This window comes from Zingiber officinale, chromosome 4A, assembly GCF_018446385.1.
Source record: "Zingiber officinale cultivar Zhangliang chromosome 4A, Zo_v1.1, whole genome shotgun sequence".
NCBI lineage: Eukaryota > Viridiplantae > Streptophyta > Magnoliopsida > Zingiberales > Zingiberaceae > Zingiber > Zingiber officinale.
The window spans coordinates 94631479-94655826 of record NC_055992.1 but is presented as its reverse complement, the minus strand read 5'-3'; the positions used below and the strand labels follow the sequence as shown (position 1 = coordinate 94655826).

The 24348-nt window shown below is 37.2% G+C and overlaps 4 protein-coding genes across 8 annotated transcripts; 2 read left to right on the top strand and 2 right to left on the bottom strand.

The window, feature by feature from the left end:
* Window positions 1-10861: 10861 nt before the first annotated feature.
* On the bottom strand, window positions 10862-11730 carry LOC121973454 (transcription repressor OFP13-like). The gene has a single exon (XM_042524879.1). The coding sequence runs from the start codon at window positions 11648-11650 to the stop codon at window positions 10940-10942; it is 711 nt and encodes a 236-aa protein (XP_042380813.1). The 5' UTR covers window positions 11651-11730; the 3' UTR covers window positions 10862-10939.
* Window positions 11731-14236: 2506 nt separating this feature from the next.
* On the bottom strand, window positions 14237-18571 carry LOC121970212. The gene is made up of 4 exons (XM_042520762.1): window positions 18257-18571; window positions 15796-15907; window positions 15113-15248; window positions 14237-14880 (listed from the first exon to the last, which is right to left on the bottom strand). Exons 1-4 carry the CDS (start codon window positions 18373-18375, stop codon window positions 14399-14401), a joined length of 849 nt encoding a protein of 282 aa, XP_042376696.1. The 5' UTR covers window positions 18376-18571; the 3' UTR covers window positions 14237-14398.
* Window positions 18572-18723: 152 nt separating this feature from the next.
* Window positions 18724-20964, top strand: LOC121970214 (dolichol-phosphate mannose synthase subunit 3-like). 5 transcript variants are annotated; one of them, XM_042520768.1, is made up of 4 exons: window positions 18724-18849; window positions 19747-19876; window positions 19961-20068; window positions 20746-20964. In XM_042520768.1, exons 2-4 carry the CDS (start codon window positions 19775-19777, stop codon window positions 20803-20805), a joined length of 270 nt encoding a protein of 89 aa, XP_042376702.1. In that variant the 5' UTR covers window positions 18724-18849; window positions 19747-19774; the 3' UTR covers window positions 20806-20964. The 5 variants fall into 5 exon arrangements, with proteins under 5 accessions (XP_042376702.1, XP_042376699.1, XP_042376698.1 ...); XM_042520765.1 differs by having other exon boundaries at window positions 18728-19400; XM_042520764.1 differs by having other exon boundaries at window positions 18731-18849; window positions 18927-19876.
* A 1578-nt stretch (window positions 20965-22542) lies between these two features.
* On the top strand, window positions 22543-23774 carry LOC121970213 (chitinase 6-like). Its single transcript, XM_042520763.1, has 2 exons — window positions 22543-23117; window positions 23214-23774. Exons 1-2 carry the CDS (start codon window positions 22715-22717, stop codon window positions 23624-23626), a joined length of 816 nt encoding a protein of 271 aa, XP_042376697.1. The 5' UTR covers window positions 22543-22714; the 3' UTR covers window positions 23627-23774.
* Window positions 23775-24348: the final 574 nt, after the last annotated feature.

Below are 24348 nucleotides of genomic sequence, written 5' to 3'. Positions count from 1 at the left end.
GTTCTGTAGTGATAGCAGGGTGAAGAAGGTTTGCGGCAAGGTTTTGGTTTGTGGAATGTTATAGATTAGGTTTTCATTATCTTGGTCTTAGATTTGGTGATGTTCCTGCTCAAATCTTCAGATCTGATTTCTTCTTTTGCAATTTAGTTTGTGTTTGAATTACAACAATTTGAATCTTGTTGCAGGAATTTAATTGATTGCAAATTTTGTTCATTATGAAATTTTCAATTCTGTTAAATACTAGTTTGTTTAGTTTTGGTTGTTTAGTTAGCTAATCTTTATTCTTTGAATTGGATATGTGGTTATTGAGATGGAATTTAAATGTGGAATGCCTACTTGAGCTTTTAATTGTTTACTTCCCTAATATGTGTTGATTGTTAGTGAGAATTGAAGACTAGTGATTGAGCTAAGTGTTGAATCAGAGTGAGATTATGAATGTAAGCTATTTCAGTTCATGCAAGATGAGCTTAATTTCAAGTATTTAATGTAGGAAACTCTTGTTCTAGTTCTAGAATCTTTGGTTACAGTGATTGTTGATTGAAGATGTGGGAATTGCATTATTTGATTCAGAGACGAATAAGAATTTGAATTTCATGGAAGCCCATTTGGTTAGAAGGTAGTGTGATTAGATGAGAATGTACTGTCTTGGATCTTATTCTTGATCTAGTTGAAAATAGAATTTGATTGGAACCAATTCTATAATTCACACACACTTATTAGTTACCCTTGGAAAAATACGACTTGGGACTCCTTACTACGACACGTGTCTTAATTTTATTGAGTTTCCAATCTTTATTAATTTGATGCGCCTCGTGACATGCAAAAAGGCTAACACCAAATTTTGACATCGTTGCCGGGAAACTAACTAGTTGTGTGTGTTTATTTTAGATTGAGCATTGATTGATTTACTTTGTTAGCATGCTGATTGATTTTCTATTCTTTTTGTATTTTCATGTTGGTCTATTCTTGAATTTTTAAGTGCTTTTACTGTTCATGTTATCATGTGTTTGAAACTTTATGCTCTTGAATCTTCTAACATTGATTTTTAGTGTTGTAGTGAAGAACAGGAGATTTCAGTAGCATGGATCCATATTTCCAGAATTTTAGAGGTGGAATGGAGAATCAGTATTTTCAGCCTAAGTATCAACATTACCCATACATGAATCAACAAAATAGGTATGAGTCATTTTCAAATAGTTTTAATGCTAATTGGGTGGATAATTCATGTTTCAGGTATGAAAGTGCACAAGGATCATTTATTGAGTCATATCCAGCCTACCAGAGTTCATATGGGTTTCAGGAAGTTTCAACATATTTTATCCCACAGCCTTTTCTACAAAATGAATTTCAGATGGATGAGTCAACATGGAAATTAAAGGAGATTATGCAATAAATGAGTGAGCATCAAGAACAACAATTCTCAAGGATACAGAATATACGGAATCACTTGGACCAAATTGCATCATCCATTCATCAGTTACAAACAAAAAACATCAGTGAGGTGTTGGATTGTGGAGATCTTGTCAGGCCTGACACTGCATCTACTTCTTCACTAGATTCTTTAAGTACTTTTTATTGTTGTGATGATGTAGTTGAATATAATTTTGATTCTACTAATGATGTTGCTCTAAATGTTGGAAATGATGCAAGATTTGTTTTTAAAGATAATTTAAGTGTAGGGGAATGCTTACTGGAAGCATTACCTCAAGAATCACCAAGAATTGAAGATATAAGTGTAGGGACTTGTGCTATGGAGCCAAGCACCCAAGAATCACTATATGAGGATGAACATTCACTAGAACCAGAGCTTGAGCATTTACATGATGAAGAGGAGGTAACAATCACCACTCCAGGTACATTTCAACTTGATAAGGTGAGCATTTCTTGTGATTTATCAGAAAATTCAATAGAGGTATCATTTGTTGATTTTGTTAGTTGTGATTCATTTCTGTACATATCTTCTATCAAAACTAATATTCTCCTATTTTCTTATCCCACATGTGTGTGAGAGGTGTTTTCCTTTATTGATTGTGTAGGAGAATACAAGCTTCCGGAGTGGATGTTTGAACTGAACCGCCTCCGTCCTCCAGAAAAAGTTTTGAAAGGAAAAATGAAGAATAAAAAGAATTTTAGTGGAACCACAATTACACCTCTACCGGTGTGGATTTTATTGCTAAATCTTCTTCGACCACCGGAATGAAAGGGGAGTTGGTTCCAATTTCGTTTTCTTTTGCATTTTAATTCATGCTTTGTTAATAAATTCTTTTGATGCATTTCTTTAGTTTTATACTTTGTATTTTTCATTTACTTTCATACTTTACATTTTGTTTAGTACATAGCATTTCAATTTGAATAAATTCTCTATGGAATTTTCTAGTAATATTTTTAAGATGGTAAAAGCTTCTTAAATTTGATCATCGATTTTAGGTCATATGACATAATTGGATGCTTTTCTTACATGATATTGGTTAATATGGTGATGGATTCTAAGTTGATTGATTGAGCTTGTTTGCATAAATATTACCTAGTGAGGTCCACTTTAAGCCTATATCTCATTATTTTCTCTTGTGTGACATGCACTCATAGCAATTGAAACTCTAGAACTTGCTTAGTTTCTTTTCAAAGTCATAATAACATTGGTATGCATGGAAATTGAGGATTTTGTCAATTTTGTTCCCCTTCATACTTTCTAATTCCTTTCCTCACAAGTTTCTTTATACATTCTCATCTAGAATTCGAATTCTTGAGTATCCTTGCTTGTCATTATTTCATTGGGAGTATTGGTTGAATTCTTGATGAGTTGTATTGACTAGATGGACAAACGATTAAGTGTGGGGGAAGTGTATAGTATTTTTGAATGTTTGGATTCATTTGTTAATGGAAGGGATTCAAATTCAAGCCAAAGATGAAGTTTTGGGAAGATGTAATGGAGTTAAATGCTTAAGGTTTTTAAAGTTGGGATGCTACTGTTCTAGAAAAGAAAATGCTGAAAATTTTGCCACGAATGAAGTGCTCTTAAGATTTTATGTTAAATGCATCCATTTCTTAAGTTTTATCATGTTAAGAGCAAGTTCCAATAGCTTTGAATTTTGAAGTTGATACTATGGTGATACTAAGTTGAAGAAGGATATGGAATGCTAATTCATGTAAATGATTTCAGAACCCTGCACATTCTGACATTAATGCATAAAAGCATTTCAAATTTGAAATCTGAAGTTGGTTTGCTAAGCATTGTTTGTTCTGGACCTGAAGTATCAGTAGCAAATTCAATTAATTTGAGCTTGAGCTCTTGTGTATTTAGTACTAAATAAGACCTTTTAGTAAGCTGATGTTGCAGAAAGATTATATCTTGAATCTGAAGTTGATATTAGGATTTCCGAAACCAATACAAACAAATATTTTTCTGGATTATCTTTGTGTTATATTGTCCTTAATGTCTCTGATATGAAATGTATGGGTTGCAGTAAATTCAGAAGCTATTTGAGCATTTGAGGTATTGAAGATGCATGTTATTAAGAAACTATGGAATGCCATGGAGAAACATGGAACCTGATCACTGCTAGGAAGCTAAAACAATTTGTGTATCAAATGAGTACCAAAATTTTGGAGCAGCACTAAGTCATTGAAAAACTCAAGTGGAGTTCTTATACTTTCAGTAACAAATGGTGTTCTGGTCTTTCTATGTTTTCTACTAATTGCATGGATAGAATTATTTAATTTGTTGCTGGAATTCTGAGCAAGAAAGCAACAAAATAGAGACAGACTCTTGCAGTAAGGAATTCAGAATTCTGTGAGACAAATTGCAGTACTGGGAAATTCTGAAAAGTTGAGAGTTGTGGGAGTATCAAGAATTCAGAAATGAAATCAAGTAAGGGAGAAGCTTACAAGAAGTTTTGTAATGTGAAGTAACAAATGGAATGTTGGCATCAATACTCTACCAAGATTCATTTTAGTCACTGAAAAGTATTATATAGTAATGACATTTGATAGTGCTTGAAAGGTTGAATTTTGGTGAATGAGAAGAGTAAAAGAAGTCAGTGATAGCTTTCGAGTTGGGAAGTGGAACTCAATTCAAAGAAGAACAAATGAAAATTAAAAGGAAAGGGTGCTGGAATGATAGAAATGAATATAGTGCAGAATTCAACAAGTGCAGATTTTGAAGAAAAATGTGGTAATTTTGTGCCAAATTGGGAAAGGGATTGTAGCATGTAGAGTTGCTGAAACCTGTAAACTTCTCAATTATGCATTGTAAAGGGCCTTAAGAGACAAGATGAAAAAGTATTGAAATTTATTGTGGCTACACAGTGACAAATGGTACAAAGACCAGAATGTGCAGAAATGGATCAACAGTGGCTGTGCAGAATGGAATCAAGGCATTTGGTTCATTAAATATTTTGAAACTCAACTGCCAATCCGGTATTAACAAAGGATTATCTTGCTTTTCAAGAGCTACAAGATTTTTTAGACAAGAAATTTGATACTAAACAAGGAAACAAAGCTGAAAACTGAAATTGAAGAATCTGTAGCTTGGGGTCTTGGACTGGTATTGCAGCAGGTGGAAGTTAAATTCGAGCTGAATTTTTGTGCTATTGCAAGAGAAGATGTTAGTCTTACTGCCAGCTATCTTCCAAGGCTTATTAGCTAGAAAATTTTACTGAAATTGAGCAAGAAAACTGTAAAAATGCAGTAAGGGGAGCAATAAACAAAACAGAATGCAGCTTTAATTGTGTATCAAAAGTGTACCAACCTGAAATTCAGAATTTAATATTCTGTGAGATGCAGAACTGAGCTCTATTGCTATTGCATTTTCATGAAAAGGCTGAATTGTATGACTTAAGCAAAAGGTATCATCAGCCACTGAATTCTGAAATTGTCCTGAAATTCTGATACAAGGCTGCAAACTGGAAATTCTGTCAATAAGGCTGATTAAACTAACACTGAACTGAGCTAGCAGAATTTGTCAAGCAGTGCTTGGTATTAAATTCAGAATTTCTGAAAATCAATTGAAACAAGTGCTCTTGATTCATATGTGCCAATTTGGAAATGTCTACAAGCTATGTAAGGCTGATTTCAATTTAAAGTAGAATGTTTGAACTTGTATAAGGGCATGTAAGTGTGAGGCTGATTTCTGAAATTGAAATATAGGAAATTGATACTATGAAATGGTTTTGCTAAGATACATTATTTGGCAGAGAATGTTCTAAATACTGAACACATATGCATCAAGTTGTTCATTTCTCTATGCTGCTTAACTTCTGAAATCAAGAACTTTTCTGTTGCAATTGTGAAAAAAATAATCTGTAATCTGAAAGCAGAATTCAATACTCTGTTGAACTGCATTTGATACTGCACTTCTGAAATAATCAGTAACTTGTACCTGCAATACACCACAGAAACAGAAGTAGAAAAAAACCTGCAGAAAGAGAATTGTGAGCAGAGTGTTATTGCAATTAGATGGCATGATATGTTTCATTGTCCGAGACGGACAACATTTTAAGTGTGGGGGAGGGATCTCTTCTCCATAAGGTAATTCAAGATTGTTTTAAGTTTCTAGATGAAGTGGAATTGAAGTGCAAAAACAATGAAGAAGAAAGGAAAAATTGGTAAATCAAGATGTATCAAAGGTGGAGATAGAGTATCAAGATTCTTTGTTGGTCATCAAATTGAAGGGGAGGTTAGCTTGATACTTTGAATTGGTTAAAACAAATGGTATTCATCTCTTTTCACATCAAAATGGTTAACTTATCAAATATATTCCTCCAATACTCTTATCTCTCATTTTCTTCATTGAATTCGTTTCTTTTGCTATTTCATTCACTTTCATTGTTCTTGTTAATTCCATTTCAATTCTTGTTGATAAAATCCTTTTGATTCATGTATGCTATATTTATGGTGGTGGAGATTAGAAAATAAGCAAGCTTATGGTAGTGAAATGTTGTGAGTGACATTGAGTGAGCTCCACTAATATGCATTTTTTTTGTGTGAGGGCTAGAATAGGTGAATCCCTTGTGAGATTGCAATTTGCTTAATTTTTCAATTGGACTGAAACCATCATACCTACTGATTATTGTTTGGATTGTATTCATGATTGTTTGTGATCTTTAGATGATCTTAGTTAAATTCTTTTTACTATCTTCTAGGTATTGCTAGGGGAATTTGTGTGGAGATAATTTTTAGTTTTCTTAACTTGAACGGGACGTCCAAGACTAAGTGTGGGGGATTTGATAACCATGATTTAGCTATATTATTTTGATTCATAATACATATTTTTGATGGTCTATTCATAGCTTAATCTCACATTTTACATCATATTTCATAATTGCATGTGATCTTGGACTAATTTATAAATTAGCTTATTTTCATGGTATTTGATGCTAATATTTGTTTATTATTTTGTAGGCATCAAAAGGGTTATAAACCCGATCAAATCAGACCACACTTGAGCTCAAATCAACGGCTAATCAAGTCGATCAAGTCTTGGAGTGTTTTGGACCGTCCATTGAAGATCAGAGAGATCTGGGCCATCCGTCAAGGATCTAGTTCATCCGACCTAATGAGGAGTAGATCTGAGCCATTGATGAAGATCCAGAGACTTTGATCCAGATCTGAGTTCATCCAGCCGTTGATTGAGCCCAGAAGCATGTGGATCGTGCGATCAGAGAGGGAGATGTTTAAAACTTGAGAAGCTACAGTGTCTTCGTTGGGCTCGGTCGTGATTTCCTTCTACAGTAGCTTCGTCTTCTCTGTCGCAGCGCCGAGTTCCCATTCCTCAATTCTAGATCCAGATGTTAGCATTCTTCACCGGCGGTGATTCCTGAGCTCTGGCGATCATCATCCGAGGTCACAGAAGCGGCAGGGGCGTTCTCTAGTCCGTGCAGTTGAGTTTTGTCCATTTCACAATCCGGATTTAGGGGCGTTCTCCGATCCACGATTTCAATCATCACCGGAGCTAGAAGGGCGTTCTCTGAGGCTCCGACGACACTCCCGTTTCCTCATTCCATCAGCAACTCCGGAATCGATCTGATCAATCGATTGGTGTCACAATTTTCAGAACTCAGCGTTGTTTCCTTGTGCATTGTAAACTCCAGCCGATTGTGAGCTCGAGGGCGCTCCCAGAGGCTGTGAAGAATCGTCTGGATTAGTTGGAAGCTCAGGATTCAAAGTCGATTACCAGAAGGGCGTTCTCTGCGATGGTTCTGTAGTGACAGCAGGGTGAAGAAGGTTTGCGGCAAGATTTTGGTTTGTGGAATGTTATAGATTAGGTTTCATTATCTTGGTCTTAGATTTGGTGATGTTCCTGCTCAGATCTTCAGATCTGATTTCTTCTTTTGCAATTTAGTTTGTGTTTGAATTACAACAATCCGAATCTTGTTGCAGGAATTTAATTGATTACAAATTTTGTTCATTATGAAATTTTCAATTCTGTTAAATACTAGTTTGTTTAGTTTTGGTTGTTTAGTTAGCTAATCTTTATTCTTTGAATTGGATCTGTGGTTATTGAGATGGAATTTAAATGTGGAATGCCTACTTGAGCTTTTAATTGTTTACTTCCCTAATATGTGTTGATTGTTAGTGAGAATTGAAGACTAGTGATTGAGCTAAGTGTTGAATCTGAGTGAGATTATGAATATAAGCTATTTCAGTTCATGCAAGATGAGCTTAATTTCATGTCTTTAATGTAGGAAACTCTTGTTCTAGTTCTAGAATCTTTGGTTACAGTGATTGTTGATTGAAGATGTGGGAATTGCATTATTTGATTCAGAGACGAATAAGAATTTGAATTTCATGGAAGCCCATTTGGTTAGAAGGTAGTGTGATTAGATGAGAATGTACTGTCTTGGATCTTATTCTTGATCTAGTTGAAATTAGAATTTGATTGGAACAAATTCTATAATTCACACACACTTATTAGTTATCCTTGGAAAAATACGACTTGGGACTCCTTACTACGACACGTGTCTTAATTTTATTGAGTTTCCAATCTTTATTAATTTGATACGCCTCGTGACATGCAAAAAGGTTGACATATTTGGCCGATCGGACGAGGAGGCTAGAATAATTTCTTGGTCAGATGGGATTTCGAAGGCATTTCTAAGGCCCTCCGCGTCGCCCTCGTCAAACCTAGATTCCATGGTGGTATACCAAGGTCTAGGGACGGAGGCCGACGGTTGGGAGGAGCTGGCCATCACTAAAAATGACGCAAAAGAATGACGACCGGAAAAGAGGTAGAAAGGTTCACCGGAAGGATGTCGGAACAGTGGACAGCAGAAGGCCCAAAGGAGAAAAGTGACGGGAGAGAGCTTACTGGAAGGGAGGGGAGGTCACTGGAGGAAGAGAACGAAGGATTTCCGGAGGAGAACACGCACAGGACCGCCGGAGAACACAAGGCGCAAGAGCACGAAGGTCAGAAACGCCGCAGCAAAAGTGTGGAGAAGGCGGCGAAGCAGCGGGCTCATATATATCCCAGGCTCGGTCGACTGGAGCCGTCCGATCTAGGTCTCGGAAACCTAGGCTCAGATCCGACGGTCGAATTTGAACCGCCAAACGTCACCATCAATGCCTGTTACGTCAGGCGTGAGACGGCGGTGGGAGTGACACGTGGCAAGCTATCACGGGGCGGCAATTAAGGCGGGCATGAGAACCTGTTCTGCCTTAATGAGAGGGATTTGTACGCTTCCCGAGAAATCGGGGCGACGTCAGGCCATCCCGCTTTCGCCGAGGACAGATGGAGGAAAAAGTCTACAAGTGTAAACCTTTGTTTGTCCGATCAGATCAAGGGAGCATGTTTATGACCAAGCGACCACCTTCAAAAGGCCGATCGGCAAGGGTCAGGCCTAGCCTGATCATTCCGTACAGTGAGGAAGGTCGATCGGGATGGAATATGCTCACGCAATAGTCCAGTCAGTCGGACCACGACCTCCTTCGACTAGACTTGAAGAGGAGGCATGTGATGGGGTGAGAAGGAAGAGCCCACCTTGGGAAAGGTCTTCGCCACAAGGGAGGTCAAAGTCAAGGCAGTCAATGCCTTACTATCAATGGTCGGGTGGGCGAGTGGTTCGTCCGACCGAGATATGAAAGGCCCGATCCGACATCATCACTAGCTCGACCACCAGTTGAGTTCGGACGCTCAAGACAGGAATAAACACCAAGTGTCTACAGAAGCAGGCCGAGCGGCTACCCCGCTTGGCCTTACATCAATACTTAGATCAGCATAGTAGAGTCATAGTCGGGCAGACCACACATGAACAGCGCTAATACAGCCGAGCGACTATCCCGTTCGATCAAGACTCCAGCCAAGCGACCGTCCTGCTCAGCCCAGCAATGGATGACACTAGGATAAGGAACTCTCAACCGAGAGGCCATCCCGTTCGACTGAGCAACAGATACCGCGGGATATCCTTCGACATCCTTTTTGGAGTTAGTGCCGCCGACTAACGTCATGATTAGATAGAAGATCGTACGGCGAAAGCTTCCACTGTCACTTCAGAGATATGCTCGGCTTGTTAAGGTATTATATTAAGGACACATTACTGACATGTCTCTTCACGGAAGGTTTGGGACAACTTGCCCGCTTTGAGAAGCGTGCACACACGCTACATGAGCCCTATATAAAGGGGGTCTAGGCATCGGCGGAGGTATGCTTTTCTCGCGATCTCTACAGTTGCTCTATAGTTCCCCCTGCTTCTTGCTTCGCCGGAGACTGACTTGAGCGTCGGAGGGCCATCGCCGGGGACCCCTTCCCTGGCTCGGCACTGACGCTGCTTGTGTTGCAGGCAGGCGCGAAGTCCCTCGGAGGTCAGCAGGAGCGCCACGTCCTCAACATCCACCTCCTCGAATTTCGGACATGATTAGTAGGTGGACTAGACAAACACATAGAAACTTATTTCATGTTATTCCGAGCTCTCTAGATCCATTAATCAGTTTCAGTAAAAACTCTTTAAATTCATCCGGCCAAAATAAGTTGATGGACTCAGAGAGCTTATAATGACCTGAAATCAGGTCCTATGAATTTGTTTAGTTTTTATAATTATATTAATACTTTCAAATATCAATTTGACCTAATATATTAAAAGTATTGATTTTTTTTTAACATGAATTAGATTTTTTTGGACACATCATGTTCAAAAAATCACTGCACTCAATATAGTGGGTCAAATTTGAATCTATCAGCCGGTTTCAACCAAAACTAACTAATGAACCTAGAGAGTTCAGAATGACATTAAATTAATTTTTATATTTTTATTTAGTTCTCATGATTATATTTATACTCTAAAATATTAATTTATCTACTATATTAAAAGTAGTCATTTTTTTTAATATAAATAGATCATTGAAAAAAAAACAACCAAAATAGAATTAGGTACATGATTTTAATAATTTTAAAACTAAAGTACATGATATATTATTCTTCTTTTAAGTTGATTTATTCTTCTTCTTTTAAGTTTCTAAATGATTCAAATTTTGATTCAAATTTTGACTAGTATATATATATATATACTAGTATTTTTCATCTAAAGAAAAATCCTTGAGGGTACAACCTACACAATTAATGGAAACGGAGGAGGAGGCAAAGGCATTAAACATTGAAAACTCAGTTCAAACAAATTGATATTAAATGGAAGGACACATGATTTAATTGTCAAGTGGAAGCTTCTCATTTTGAAACCGCAGACAAAGAATCTACTAAACTTTAGATATTGTCCAATTTGTCCTTATCCAAACTTAAACAATTACAGAGAATCTATAGACCCGATAAAATTATCATTTTGGATTCGATTAGTTTGAATAATTAAGATTTATATAAATAAATAAATATATAATAATAATAATAATAACTAGAAGAGAGAAACTGCAAGCCAACGACGTCTGAAATCTCAGTGCGATCGAAATAAATGAAATAAAATACAATAAAATCTAGCAATATTCACAGATGCAGCGATTAGCTGCTCAGAGATTTGGAGGGTGTTGGTAGTTCGCGTGGCAGCTGATCACTGGCTTCCTCCTCTGTTACTTCTTCGATCTTGAAGGAATTGGAAGCGGAGGAGGAGGAGGAGGAAGAAGAGAATGGAGAAGAAGCAGAAGCAGAGGAAGCGGAAGAAGCCATGGCCGCGAGCAAATCCAGGAAGGCGCCGACTATGAAGCCGTGCGTCTTCCTGCCGTTCACGCTCAGGTACCAGGCCAGCAGCTCCTCCAGCCTCTCCCAGTCACCGGCGCCGAGCCCCTGCGCCGCCACCACTTCCTCCATCGACCGCCGGAAGTCGCCGTACGGGTTCCGCGACTCCACCGCTACCGCCACGCTGTCCTCGAAAGGCGACTCCTTTTCTTCTTCCACCACCGCCACCGCCGCCGAGTCCTTCGCCTCCTCCATGATCGAGCTCGTGTCGCCGCCTGGGTCGAAGAAGAGCCGGTCCGAGCGCCGCCGCCGCACCACCGCGGGGTCCTCCTCCTCCTCCGCGGTGTCGGAGGAGGAGGAGCAGGTGATACCGGAGTCGTCGTTGAGGTAGAACCGGAACGAGTCGGCCTTGGGGTGTTTGCAAAAATGCCATGACCAGGAAGAAGAAGGAGGAGGAGGAGAGGGAGGAAAACGCTCCGGCGAGGAATCCCTGAGCTTGAAGAAGAGCGAACTCAAGACATGCTTCTTCTTCCCCATCTCTCTCTCTCTCTCTCTCTCTCTCTCTCTCTCTCGTGCCTGAGTCTTAGGTGGGAGTTCAAGCTCTCATCCCATTTATGGAGGTTGATGAGGAGGTTTGAGGTGATGAGCAGTAACTTTCAATGCACATGCTTTGATCCTCACAACAAGTTAGATTATTTTTTACGAGTTTGGTTCATACTTAACTTGACATTTTAATATTATCAAATTTTATAAATAAATAATTAATTATTGATCTTGATAATTCAAATTTATATATTTATTTTAAAATTTCTTTATTTATTATATTGATAAGAATTTTACGATAGAGCATTGTTCATAAACGTTGTTTACTAATATTGAACGAGTTGAACATCGAACTTATTTATTTAATTGATCTTATATATATACTTAATGAATATAAATAAATTTTTATCAAATTAAATATCAAATTTATTCACAAACATTCAGTTTATCACTTGAACATATAAATGCATTAATTTAACTATCGAATGGAGCCGAGTCAGGTTTTGCATACATTTGACACCAACAAGAGAAAACCAAGCTGATTTTGTTTAGGAAATCAAGTGTATGTTCAAGTGCTGCCTTTTCAGCCATTTCCTCCTGCATTAATGAGAGGAAGAGTGAGGCCCAGGAGGAATTTATTACTTCCACCTGTTTTGGCTGGTCTTCCAATTTACTCACTGCTGCTATCTCTGTCCAAACTTGAAGGCATTATCAGGCATTTGAGACCACAGGGATTTTGAAGGTATATGTCCTCTCACATGATATGATGTGCCAACCCAAGACGATCATATAATTCACACCACTTTGAATTCTAGTAGAGAAAGGAATTTTGAGTTAAATTAATATCAATTAGTATAATTATACAGGATAACAAGTTTCGTTTCGTGCACTGAATTGTCTTTTCGCTGATAAATGCAACTAGTCCTCGTAATTTTGTCTGTTTCTTATCTTGTAGCCAACTAGTTGGTGATGTACATGAAGTGGTCTGTTCTCAAAGGGGACAAAGATGATAAAGCTTCAGATTTTATTCTCTGAAGCTTCAAATTTTGTGTGTTTTATTGTGTGATTGGAATCACTCATTTGGAGGAGAGGATAAGGCATGAATGTCATCGATCATCATCGGCTTCTTCCCTCGCCGGACTTCTTCACCCTTGCAATTCACTCGCTTACCTCCTTTCGCTTTTCGTTGGAGCTCCTAGTGAGCATTGTGCCATGGCGTATCTCGGGGTTTCATTGCTAGTGCATCTCTACGCGATAGAAGTAGAAAATGCGTTGAAAATGCTTTTACTTATGCAGGATAAAACTGCGTATAATAGATTCAATGTGATTCAATCTTTTCTGGAATCCCATATTGATAGGAGTTTTGGTGCCTGGAAATATCTTTTTATCCAAAGAAATTCATCATGTACCTCCATTATTCGTTCAATCGAGTAAAAGGACCAGTTCAAACTTTCTAGGCAGTAGCATGGTGGTCGCCTACATACATGGAGTGGTCCTCTCTTTTGGAATATTTTTTCGACTCAACTTAACTTTAAGATCTAAAGATCGAGCTATATTTGAGTGAATATAAGAAACAACATACGAAAAATATATAGAGTGGAAATGAGTTTTTGTTCGTCTTGTAAAGGTAAGGGAGTAATATTCATCGACTTCATGGATATTCACCAATTCATCGAAAATTAGATCGAGTGGGAAAATCAAATTGAATACATCCATCAAAATCACCTGGTGTGTAATCTTGGGAAACTTCTGTGAGGTTGAGGCGATTATTTCAGAAATAATCAATAAAATTAACTGTGATTATTAATTTTTTTTTTTTTCATATGTGATTCACTCAGGAAGGTCTACTGGTTAGGGATGATGTACTGTTAACTTGAGATTTGGAGTTAAGCGAGGACCGAGGTAATGCGCTAGTTATTATTTTAAGGGTTAGTAGCTACTCGTAGACGGATTGACAGGGTATTAGAGGCGAGCGCAGTCACTTTTTATCAACTTCATATATATCCCGTATTTTGATTTACCTTCCTTCATTTTATTAGGAGGCCGACGATAAAAAACACCATTTAGTAATAATAAAATCATCTGGTTTTATTTTTAAAATTTTTTACTTCATTCATGTCCTAAAGTAAAATAACATAAACACATAGCTTGGATCAGTGTAAAAAAAAAAAAATAAAACATATTTAGTGGTGTGAAAATATTTATTATTTTTGAATTAAAATATAATTTTTGAGCATTTTAATGCATAATTCACAATAACTACAAGAAATACAATTTTTAAAAATTATATATATATATATATATGTTAATCAATTTTTTTTTTATTATAAATCTACATTAATTTATACATATAAGAAAAATGCTAAAACATCTCAAGATATTGCCAAGTCAGCAAAATTTCTTCATTCTTTAAAAGATTTTATACCCATTTTATGTTTATTTTATTATTTTCCACAAATCCCTAATTTAAAACTTGCAACCTTTTACCCTTAAATTTTTACCATATCATTCTTTACTAATATAATTCGAATCGTATAATAAATTCCTTGACCCAAAACCTAAATTTATACTCATCCATAATTTGAGAAAAATATTTTTAAATAAACATACTATTTAGTTAACTCGAGTCTATGACAAACTGCAAAATGAAACATAGTTCTTCATTACAGGTCCAACATGAAATGAAACATTACAGGTCCAACATGAAATGAAACATTACAGGTCCAACATTAGCTATGGGGTCTAATGGTGAGCCAACCACTCCAGCCACTGCAGTCTCCTATGATCCGGCATCTTGACAAACATGTTTCTCCATGCTGGATCTCGGAACCGATCACACGCAGCTATGTAGGCTTCGATAGAAACGTCCGGTATGATATTAAGAATGTCCATGCATGAGGCAATCGAATACGCGTCCGCCTCCTTTTGAGCATTCTCCTGAGAATGTTTTTGGGCATCCTGCAGCTCTTGCTTTGCTGAAGTCCTGAGAGAGATTGTTTCTGCAAGTAGCTGCACGGAGGATGACAAATGAGCGATCTTTTTATCTTTCTTCCTGTGACTGGACCCTGATGCAAATTCAGACGCATCGCGCTTTCTAGCAATCATGTCCCCAGTCAAACCAGAATTCCAGGATTCGCTTTGCAGACTATCATGTGATGTATCATCGCTTGAGTCGTGCTCCTCGGAGAACTCATCGTGCTCGTTGTCAGAATCAGAAGCCATCTCTTTAAGTATCGAAAAGAAAAAGTCAGTTAGTTTAGAAGCAATGAATTTAACCATCAAGATGTCTAGCGAATAATGTAAAATCAAGAATTTTCTTCTGGTTTTTGGTTTTGATGTACCTTTGCAGTAAAAGTAGAAAGATATACAATTTATGATTTCCAACAAAAGCTATTCACATCTGTATTAAGAATCCCTAATTAACTTAGATGAAAGTGAAAATTTCTTGTTACATACCTGGGTCTACAGGATGGTTACCATACAGATTGTTGGACCTAGATGGAATCATTTGTCCAGGTCCTCCGAGATGCTGATGTTGAGGCTTACGCTCCATTGACAGCATTTTTATAGAAATTTTTCTCAAATAATCAGACTGGAATATTGTAGTGTTAGAGGAATACATCAGGGAATACAAAAAACAAAAAAGGCAAGAAAAAGAAAGCATAAAGAAAAGAATCTCCCTTTGGGCTCTTAAATTGCATATTTAAAGATAATTAATAGTTCATTGATCAGGAGTCTATGTCATCACCCAAAAAAAGCTTAGGTAATGGATCAGCAGTAAATTAACATGAGTGCAGTTTGATCATCCGACCTACAGCTTGTGAGCGCCATGGAGTTCTTTATGAAGGATAAATTTCTACCAAGGAGCATATTTAGTAATTTGAGGGCACAGAAGAAAGGAAAAAAATATATTCTATTATTGCTACCATAATGGCGGACCCTAGAGAAAGCTATGCTATTATGTTTCATATATTGACACAGAAGAATTTTCATAAGACTATAAAAGTGTTTGTTTTTATCAGTCGTGAAAGAACATCAAAACAACAGTTTAAAATGCACATATATATCTAAGCAAGTAAAAGCACTGTTTCCACCAGACCAAGATACATAAAGTATATGAACAAGATAAGAGGATCTACCTGATTGGCAGCTTCAGCATATATCTTCTCCTCAAACCGAATAGCAATTTTCTGAAGTTCAATTAGGCCTTCGGGCGAATGGATTGGCAGATGCCTCTTTAAAACATCCATTCTAAAATATAAATTATTCAAGTATTACACTACAAAAATTATGAGCACAAAGATTTGAGATCAAATAGAATAGTAGATAATTGAAAAATGATTGATGATGATCATATGAGCATTACATAAGAGCAAAGATATAGTCCAAATCTGCACAGACAATAAACAAAACATGTTTATAAATTGAAAGTTAAAAGATAAAATGATTGGAGAAGGAAAAAAAATTATAAAAAAAAACACTACTGCAGAGTAGGTTTAATTTATTGAAAGACAGGAGCAGTTTGATTTTTAGTTAATAAAATACAATTGCACTAAAAATTAATGAAGACAGTTACATCACTTAAGAGGCATATAAATGCATTAGTTTGAGCAGGAAAAAGGGTAAAAAGAGGCATATAATATATGTAAATATGAGAACAAGAAGCATTAAGGATGCATCTACTAGGTCAAAGCAACAGGATGAAAGTGCATTCCTCTTATTACAATGTCATCATCTGAGCTCAAGTAGAATGGATATAGTTACAAGAATAGGCAAATGAGGTTAATATAGTGTATATCTTTTTTCTGATTGATTTATTTTAGATAGCACAATTTCACAAATTATCAATCCCAACTCCCAGGTTTGATGTATATACATAATGATCAAATTCAGCAATACAATCTATAGAGAGTCTACACCAGAGGTATAGGAGAACGATCTATTGACCATGACTCGTAATGAGAACTCATTAGTAGTTTATCCAGTGTTTATAGGATCTCAGGCAGGTAGGTGCAACTGATCCTTAGACTTGAAATTAATATTCTTCTCATAAAAGAATCTATATACTTTAACAAGTTTACTCCCTTGAAAGGTGCAATACACTTTTGGTTGTGTATGTTGCTAGTCTTATTTTGATGGAGTAATCAACAAAAGAATTGTCACTTATGATAAATGGAGAATATACGAATTGGTGATTACTTGGATCAAATTTACTTATGTCTGAAATAGGTTGACAAGTGCTTGGGGTATATTGTGACATGAGTTGTTAAAAGGACAGCATAGCACAGAACTGTGCTACAAGGTGTACCTGGGTCAATGAAGAAGATCTTCATGCGACATCATAGTGTTTGGGAGCCTATAAAATCAGACACAAGGCTCAAGAGCTCGACATATGACTCATGCAACCTTGAGGGAGGTCTAAGGATAATTAACCATTAATATTTTCAATTAATTGATTAGATAATTAATATCTTAATTATGTTTATTAATGGAGATTTAATTGGGGCAGTTTAAATATTTATTTGTCCAAATTATACTAAAAAGTACCATTGCCAAAATTAAAGATTAATTCGCACAATTGGATAGATAGATCAAATGGAAAAATTAATTAAAAGGCTAATTGAAATTTCAATTTGAATTTAATTAGAGAAATATATGGATACAATCTTAATTTTCTACAAGCTTTAAGATCCAATGGATGAGGTTTGAGCTCAATAACAAATGTTGTATTCAATCTTAATGGATTATAGGTTTAAAAGGCATCTTCTAGATGATTATTCTAAGGAATGCTCTCCATATCTTCAAGAGAAGCAATATTCCACTGTATGATACAAGATGCAGCGGGTTGTGGATGGGACCTTATGGACTTACATCTCTAGTTCATGATCTTGTGCTAAAGAAAAGCAAAAGCATGGCTTTCCCTAGCCCTGTTGCTCTCGACCATCTAATGCCTTTCCTTCTTATGTGGTCTAATAAGTAATTAAGTAATAAGATACCAGACATATGTGCAGTTTTTCAAAACCATCATCCTATTGAAATTCCATTTTGCCTTATTTTTTTTAATATTTTCAGTAAATCCAATGTCAAAGAAAGTATCACTGCAAAAGAAAGGCCTGTTTATGCAGAGAACAAACGGATCATGCCATCAATCAAAAACTCTCCTAGAATCATAACTTAAGTCATCACTCTCCCTTGAGAAAGAAACCCTTGAGACAAGTTTATCTGATCAGCATCTTGATAGCGAGAGAAGCATGAAGATAAAGTTTAGAGGGAAGCAGAAGACTAGTATTTTTTTAGAACCAGGCGTTATTCTTTCCGAACAAAATGACAAATTGATTCTTATAAGTAGAAGAACAATAAGAAAAATACAGATTGGTTAAAAAAAATAGTTGATACAGAAATGATAATAGTTGTCGACAAAAGTTCTGAAATTGACGGAAAACCCTATGCACACACTCTAATCCGACCCTGAATAAAATTTCCATGTCAAATATCAAATAATTCAACGATCAAATCAAAGCGATTATCCATGCCGATGCTCCAATTACCAAAAGGGGCGAAATTTAGGGGCTAATGGTGGAATTTGGGCATCCCACTCACATCTTATTGGCGATTCTCCGCCGCGCATCGGGCTGGAGCTGGATCCTCCAATCAGCGGAGCTCCCATCTGGCACGGCTGATGGCTTCCTCTGATCCGGCCTGCCACTGTTGCCCTCCATCCAACCGACCCGAACAGTTAACCACTCTGCGCTAACTTTGTGAACGAAAAAGGCGCAACCCCTTGAAATAGTCTCACACAGAGTAGATCATAGCAGAATCGAATGTGAGATAGAGAAGGAAATGGAAGAAAAGTAGATCAGAGAGAGAGAGAGAGAGAGAGAGAGAGAGAGTTTGTGTGTGTGAAGGAAGAAGGAAGTGAGAAAAAGTGACGAAGTTGTCAAGACTCAATCAGCTGTTATCGAGAGTAAACCAAATGGGCCGACGTCGTTGTCGGCCCACTAAGCACCTAATGGGTCGTATCTGGTCCGAATCCGACCCATCAGTGTAGTCAAAACCTAGCCCGCTACGTTCAGAATTTCTCTCTCTAACCTCCGCTCAACTCCCCCCTCTTCTCTCTCCGGACAGAAGATCACCCACGGCGATCGCCTCCTCTTCACGATCTTCTCCTAGCGCCTGATCATCCGGATTCTAAGGTTCTCTTCTTCTCTCCCTTTCCTTGTTGGTGAATCTTTCTCCTTTGTGCTGCTTATTCCGATCCCTTGTCTCCTAGATGGAAGTCAATTTCTCTTTTGATTTCCTGGCATGGGAAAGTTGAATTGCTGGTGATGCTTCTTATTCCTCTCAGGATGTGGCATAGCAATCTACTAGAAATGACCGAACTATTTCTGCTTGTATGTAGTGGCTATTCAATAGGAAAGATGAAAAGATTGAGATAGATGCGAGAGTTAAGAGGAGATAGAGGAGAGGATGAATTGGTAGGAGAGAAGATTAGGCTACAAGTGTTAGATTTGATGGTTATATTGATTTAAACAGAAATGAAAACCGCCTTAAACCTAGTTTCAAATTGTTGGTTGAACCGCGATTGGCATGTTTTTTTTAACAGCACTATATCAGGTGGCTGTTACATTCTTGTCTGGAACTTATTTAGCCATATATTTGGTTGGCGCTGGAGAAGTTTCTGGAGAGGTTTATTTTCTTCCTAAGCAAGTATAAGATTTTCTTTGTGCAGTAGCAGCAATAGCAGGTTAGTTCCAATTTACCTAACTTGATCTATGATGATGATTGTATGTCGATACTGTATCTGGTTAAGCAAATTGATCTGTAAGCTAAATCCTGTCTATTTCTCGCTTTCCAAAATAGGGAAAATAAAATGGAAACCAGATACCTTTGTCTGACTGTTATTGATATGGAATAGAATATTTAGTTTACTTCTGTTCCATTACATTATTGAATAGCACATTCATATCAAATTCTAGAATACTAGGAAACAAATGTGTCAAAGTGTGTACACTATCAAGCCAATTAAATAAAAGGGATACAAATTGACATGACTAAAATGTTTGCAATACTTTTCTTTCCTTATAAATCAGAATTCCAAGTAATTGTTTTGAGTTCAATATGAAGCACATTCTAAAGATCTTGGCTTTACTGGTTGTTGTTGCTGCCACTTGGATCACCTTACTTGAAACATCTGTAGTTCCTCATCACTACACTTGGCTGGTCAGGTTTTTGTTATATGTACTTCCTCTTTAAAATGGTCTAGTTTTTTACTAAGTATTAACAATTTTGTTTTCTCCTTTCCAGCTTCCAGTTTATCTAATCGTCTCATTAGGCTGTTATGGCCTTCTTATGGTAGGAGTTGGTTTGATGCTGTTTCCAACATGTCCCCAGGAAGCTGTACTTTTGCAGAAGGTTGTTTAAGACCATATCTTCTGTTTCTTATTAATTTCCCTCCCAATATTCATGTTCTTTTTATTAATTTCCACCCAGTCTTCTGTTTCCAATATGTACTTTTGCATAAGGTTTCTTTTCTGATATTTTACCAACTTCAACCGCCAATTACCTTAACTGTATTTTTAGATGCTAATACTCCACAAATTGTTCTAGAAGTTGTTAAAGTGTTTGAGAAGGAAATTGCTATGCCCTGATCTGCAAGAGGCTTTTGGCATTGTCTAAAATTTTGGTGAATGCTATTATAGGTTCAATTCTTGCTTGGTTCCTTTTTTTCTGATGTTTTACCATTAGATGCTAAACCTGCATAGTTGATCTAGAAAAACTCAGAGGCAAATGTTAAAATGTTTGAGGATGAAATTGTAACACTGTGATCAACACAAGGCTTCTTGGTCTGTGGCATTGATTCCTCTTCATCCACTAGCTCGACTAATCCATTGAAGAATCAATGTCTTTATAACATCATATTTAGTGCTTGTAATTCAGTAGAAAATAATTTGCATTGTTTCTTTGCAAACACGATTCTCTGTTTACTTGTAGGTGCTTGTAGTTTATGGTTAATATTGGGAAATTTGTTTGCATCACTTGTAGCATTGTATTTGGATGCCAGAAACTGAATGTTTATTCTTTCAATCCAGGATATTGTAGAAGCCAAGGAGTTCTTGGGACGAAGAGGGGTGGATGTGGGTTCTGATTAAAGTGATTTTCATCATTCATCAGTTCATGTAACTTCTTCATTCATCTCGGTACGGTCTCCAGCTCCATAGATTTTCCCTTTCTCTGTCATTCTATGTAGCTATTTATGCAGGATGAAATCTACACTTTTCAATATAATGTTAACTCATTTTGTGTCGATACTTGTTTTCTCTATCACGTGAAGAAAAAGAAAAATCTTTTTTCCTATGAATTTTATGATTTGAATGAGATATTGAATTCTGATGGCAGAAAATTGCAGCTCAAGTAAATGAACTTTTGGAAGTGAATTAAGTACTGATCTTAACCATATAATATATTTTGGTCACTCAAATCAAAGAATTGCTCATTGAATTCAAAGGTCTCAAGAATGGTAGAAATTTTCCTACCAAAGAATGGTAGATATTGTGACAGTCTGTCTTCTTTGTCTTCCGTATATTTGAAACGGCATGTGACGTTTCCAAAGGATGTTTGATTAATACAATAACAACAACAACCTTATCCCACTAGGTGGAGTCAGACTAATGCGATGAGGAAAAATTCCCACATCCATTAATTTTCCTCCACTTGATAAGTTTTTGGATCATAATTCAACTACAATCTGGAAAGGTTGCTATGGGACATGGCACTTGGAAAGCCAGATGAATAGTTGTTCATACCTGTTTTAAGAGTTCATCTTAATAAATTATTTAGTAGGGATTTACTAGAACAATATTCTATCAGTCTCAGATTGAGAAAATTCCCAACATACACCAATCCATACTTTTCTTTTCTTCAAAATCATTTCTCCTAATTCACAAAAATTTAGTGATTCTCTCATCTTCTGTTGAATAGCTAATAATTATCGCATCAAGTAGTTTTTTCTAAAAATTCTGAGAAACATATATGAACAATGGGCTTATTTATTCTGAGAACAATGGTGATGCCTCTTGAGTAATGTCAACCAATTAAGGAGCCATTTGACCAATTCCAATGTCAAATAGCAGGAGGAAATCATCCGTGCTTTCTTCTTCATTTATGGTTTGATTTTTCCAAAAAGATGGCCACCAACATGGCTTATTGCTAGTAGTTGCTGACTAATCAAGGATTCTCGATGGCCTTATCAATTTGAACATTTAATTAATTTCAGAAGAAAATTAACACACTTCACGGAGCGGAAAACATATTTTATGAACAGAATTTGTGTGTTTTTTCTCTCAAATTTGAGGGAATTTAATATGTTTCACGTCTAGAACGTTGGCTCTCCTTTGACATTTAGATTGCATTCACGCTGCTGCGTTCTCATTCGTTCTCTCGCAGTCTCGGGAAAGTTGTGACTTTAGTTCTCTCTTAGTTTCTTGATCTGAAGAGACAAATTTATCGGAAAGGAGGTGTCAAAGTCCAAAAACATAATTTAACAATCGATCGATGGCGATGATATTGAAAAGGAGTACGGCCGGGCTATGATTCAAAAGGGTTCCTCAATCAATAAAAGGGTATGCCGAGAGTAAACAGACCAAGATTCAGGTCGCCATATTGAGCTCTATCTATAATCTTCAACCTAACGTCTAATAGTCATTCAAGACGTGTTGTATGTTGATCAAAAATTGACGAGATAAACAACTTATCTTTAGTTCTTTTCAGTCTAATTTCCAAAATATAGATTGAATTAACATATCATAAATTTATTATTATTTTTTTGACAAAAAAAACCTTTGACATCTTTGTAACTCATTCATTCTTTGACTTTGTTTTCCATCCAAATTCTAGAAAACCGGCGCGCTTATCCGCAACAACCCTTCCAAGTCAAACATTTTTAAATTCCACTCCATAATAGTGGCTCACAATCCACCACCTCCTCTCTGCTCTATAAATTCCACTCTTCTCCACTCATTTCCATCGTCTCTTCTTCCACCTCTCACCGGAACTGAATTCATGGCTCTCCTCGGATCTAACCCCATGGAACTTTTGGTGGCCCTCCTTCTCGCCGGGATCGCGGCCGTGGTTGCCCAGAACTGCAGCTGTTCCGCCGACCTCTGCTGCAGCCGCTACGGCTACTGTGGCACCGGCGACGCCTACTGCGGCGTCGGGTGCCGGGAGGGCCCCTGTTACTCCTCTCCGACCAACGATGTCTCTGTGGCCGACGTGGTGACGCAGAGCTTCTTCGACGGCATCATCAGCCAGGCAAACAGCGGCTGCGTCGGCAGGGGATTCTACACGCGCGACGCTTTCCTGGCCGCCGCCGGCTACTACCCCAACTTCGGCCGCACCGGCTCCGCCGACGACTCCCGCCGCGAGATCGCCGCCTTCTTCGCCCACGTCACGCACGAGACCGGACGTGAGTTTGAATCGCTTTGCTTTCTACACCGGCCGTTCGGAAGTCTAATTAAAATCTCGATCGACGTCTTTAATTAATTTCCTAAATTCTTTGCAGATTTCTGCTACATCGAGGAGATCAACGGCGCATCGAATGACTACTGCGACGAGACCAACACCGAGTGGCCGTGCGTCGCCGGGAGGAACTACTACGGCCGTGGCCCCATCCAACTGTCGTGGAACTTCAACTACGGCCCCGCCGGGCGGGACATCGGCTTCGACGGCCTGGGCGCGCCGGAGACGGTGGCCAACGACGTCGTCATCTCCTTCAGGACCGGCCTGTGGTACTGGATGAACCACTGTCACTCCCTCATCGTCTCCGGGCAAGGATTCGGCGCCACCATCCGCGCTATCAATGGCGCGCTCGAGTGCGACGGCAACAACCCGGCGACGGTCAACGCTCGGGTGGGCTACTACACGGACTACTGCAGGCAGTTGGGCGTTGACCCCGGCAATAATCTCACTTGTTGAGTGAGACTTCTTCGTAATAAAATATAGTAATCATAAATAATAATAATAATAATAATAATAATGTTTTTTTCTCTTTCAAAATGAATAATAAAATGTTCATTCACAGTAGAGAACAAAATAGAAACCAAACGTGTCCGGGTAATGGTGGCTAAATAAATAAAAAAATAACCGATGATTTCTTTTAGATAGATTGGTTTAAGAAAGTTGGATTGATTATATGTTTCGATTACTTTCGAATTTATTTCGATGGTACGTAAAATTAATAAGTTTAAAAACTTAATCGTTAAAAGTTAGATACTTAATATTAATTAGAAAAATAGAAATCAAATAAATAAAAAATAATAATATTGAACAACAGATCAAACTTTCATACTAAAACGGAATAAATCAAATCGATTAAAAATTAATTAATTCCATCGAAAAAATAAAATAATTAATTTTTTTTATTGACAGGTGAATAGTCGAATCAAATTTCTAAATTAATCGTACATTTCGTTCGATTAATACACTTTGATTAATATTTTACTAACCCTACGAATGACACGAATAAACTTAGTTTACATTCATAAATAATTTAGTTTCACATTCATAAATAATTTATAAATAAGTATATTTTAAAAAGTAATTATAAATCTATTTATTTTTATTTTTGATTTCAATTTATAAAAAGCATATAATTCATAAACTTTTATAATTTAAATTATTCATAATATATTATAGAT

Coding starts and splice junctions, on each gene's coding strand:
- LOC121970213 (XM_042520763.1), top strand. CDS start 22,715: ATGGCTCTCCTCGGATCTAACCCCATGGAACTTTTGGTGGCCCTCCTT. Junction 23,118..23,213: donor CGTCACGCACGAGACCGGAC/GTGAGTTTGAAT, acceptor AATTCTTTGCAG/ATTTCTGCTACATCGAGGAG.
- LOC121970214 (XM_042520768.1), top strand. CDS start 19,775: ATGAAGCACATTCTAAAGATCTTGGCTTTACTGGTTGTTGTTGCTGCC. Junction 19,877..19,960: donor CTCATCACTACACTTGGCTG/GTCAGGTTTTTG, acceptor TCTCCTTTCCAG/CTTCCAGTTTATCTAATCGT. Junction 20,069..20,745: donor AAGCTGTACTTTTGCAGAAG/GTTGTTTAAGAC, acceptor CTTTCAATCCAG/GATATTGTAGAAGCCAAGGA.
- LOC121973454 (XM_042524879.1), bottom strand. CDS start 11,650: ATGGGGAAGAAGAAGCATGTCTTGAGTTCGCTCTTCTTCAAGCTCAGG.
- LOC121970212 (XM_042520762.1), bottom strand. CDS start 18,375: ATGGAGGGCAACAGTGGCAGGCCGGATCAGAGGAAGCCATCAGCCGTG. Junction 15,908..18,256: donor CGGAGAATCGCCAATAAGAT/GTGAGTGGGATG, acceptor TTTATATTTTAG/AATGGATGTTTTAAAGAGGC. Junction 15,249..15,795: donor ATGCTGAAGCTGCCAATCAG/GTAGATCCTCTT, acceptor ACAATATTCCAG/TCTGATTATTTGAGAAAAAT.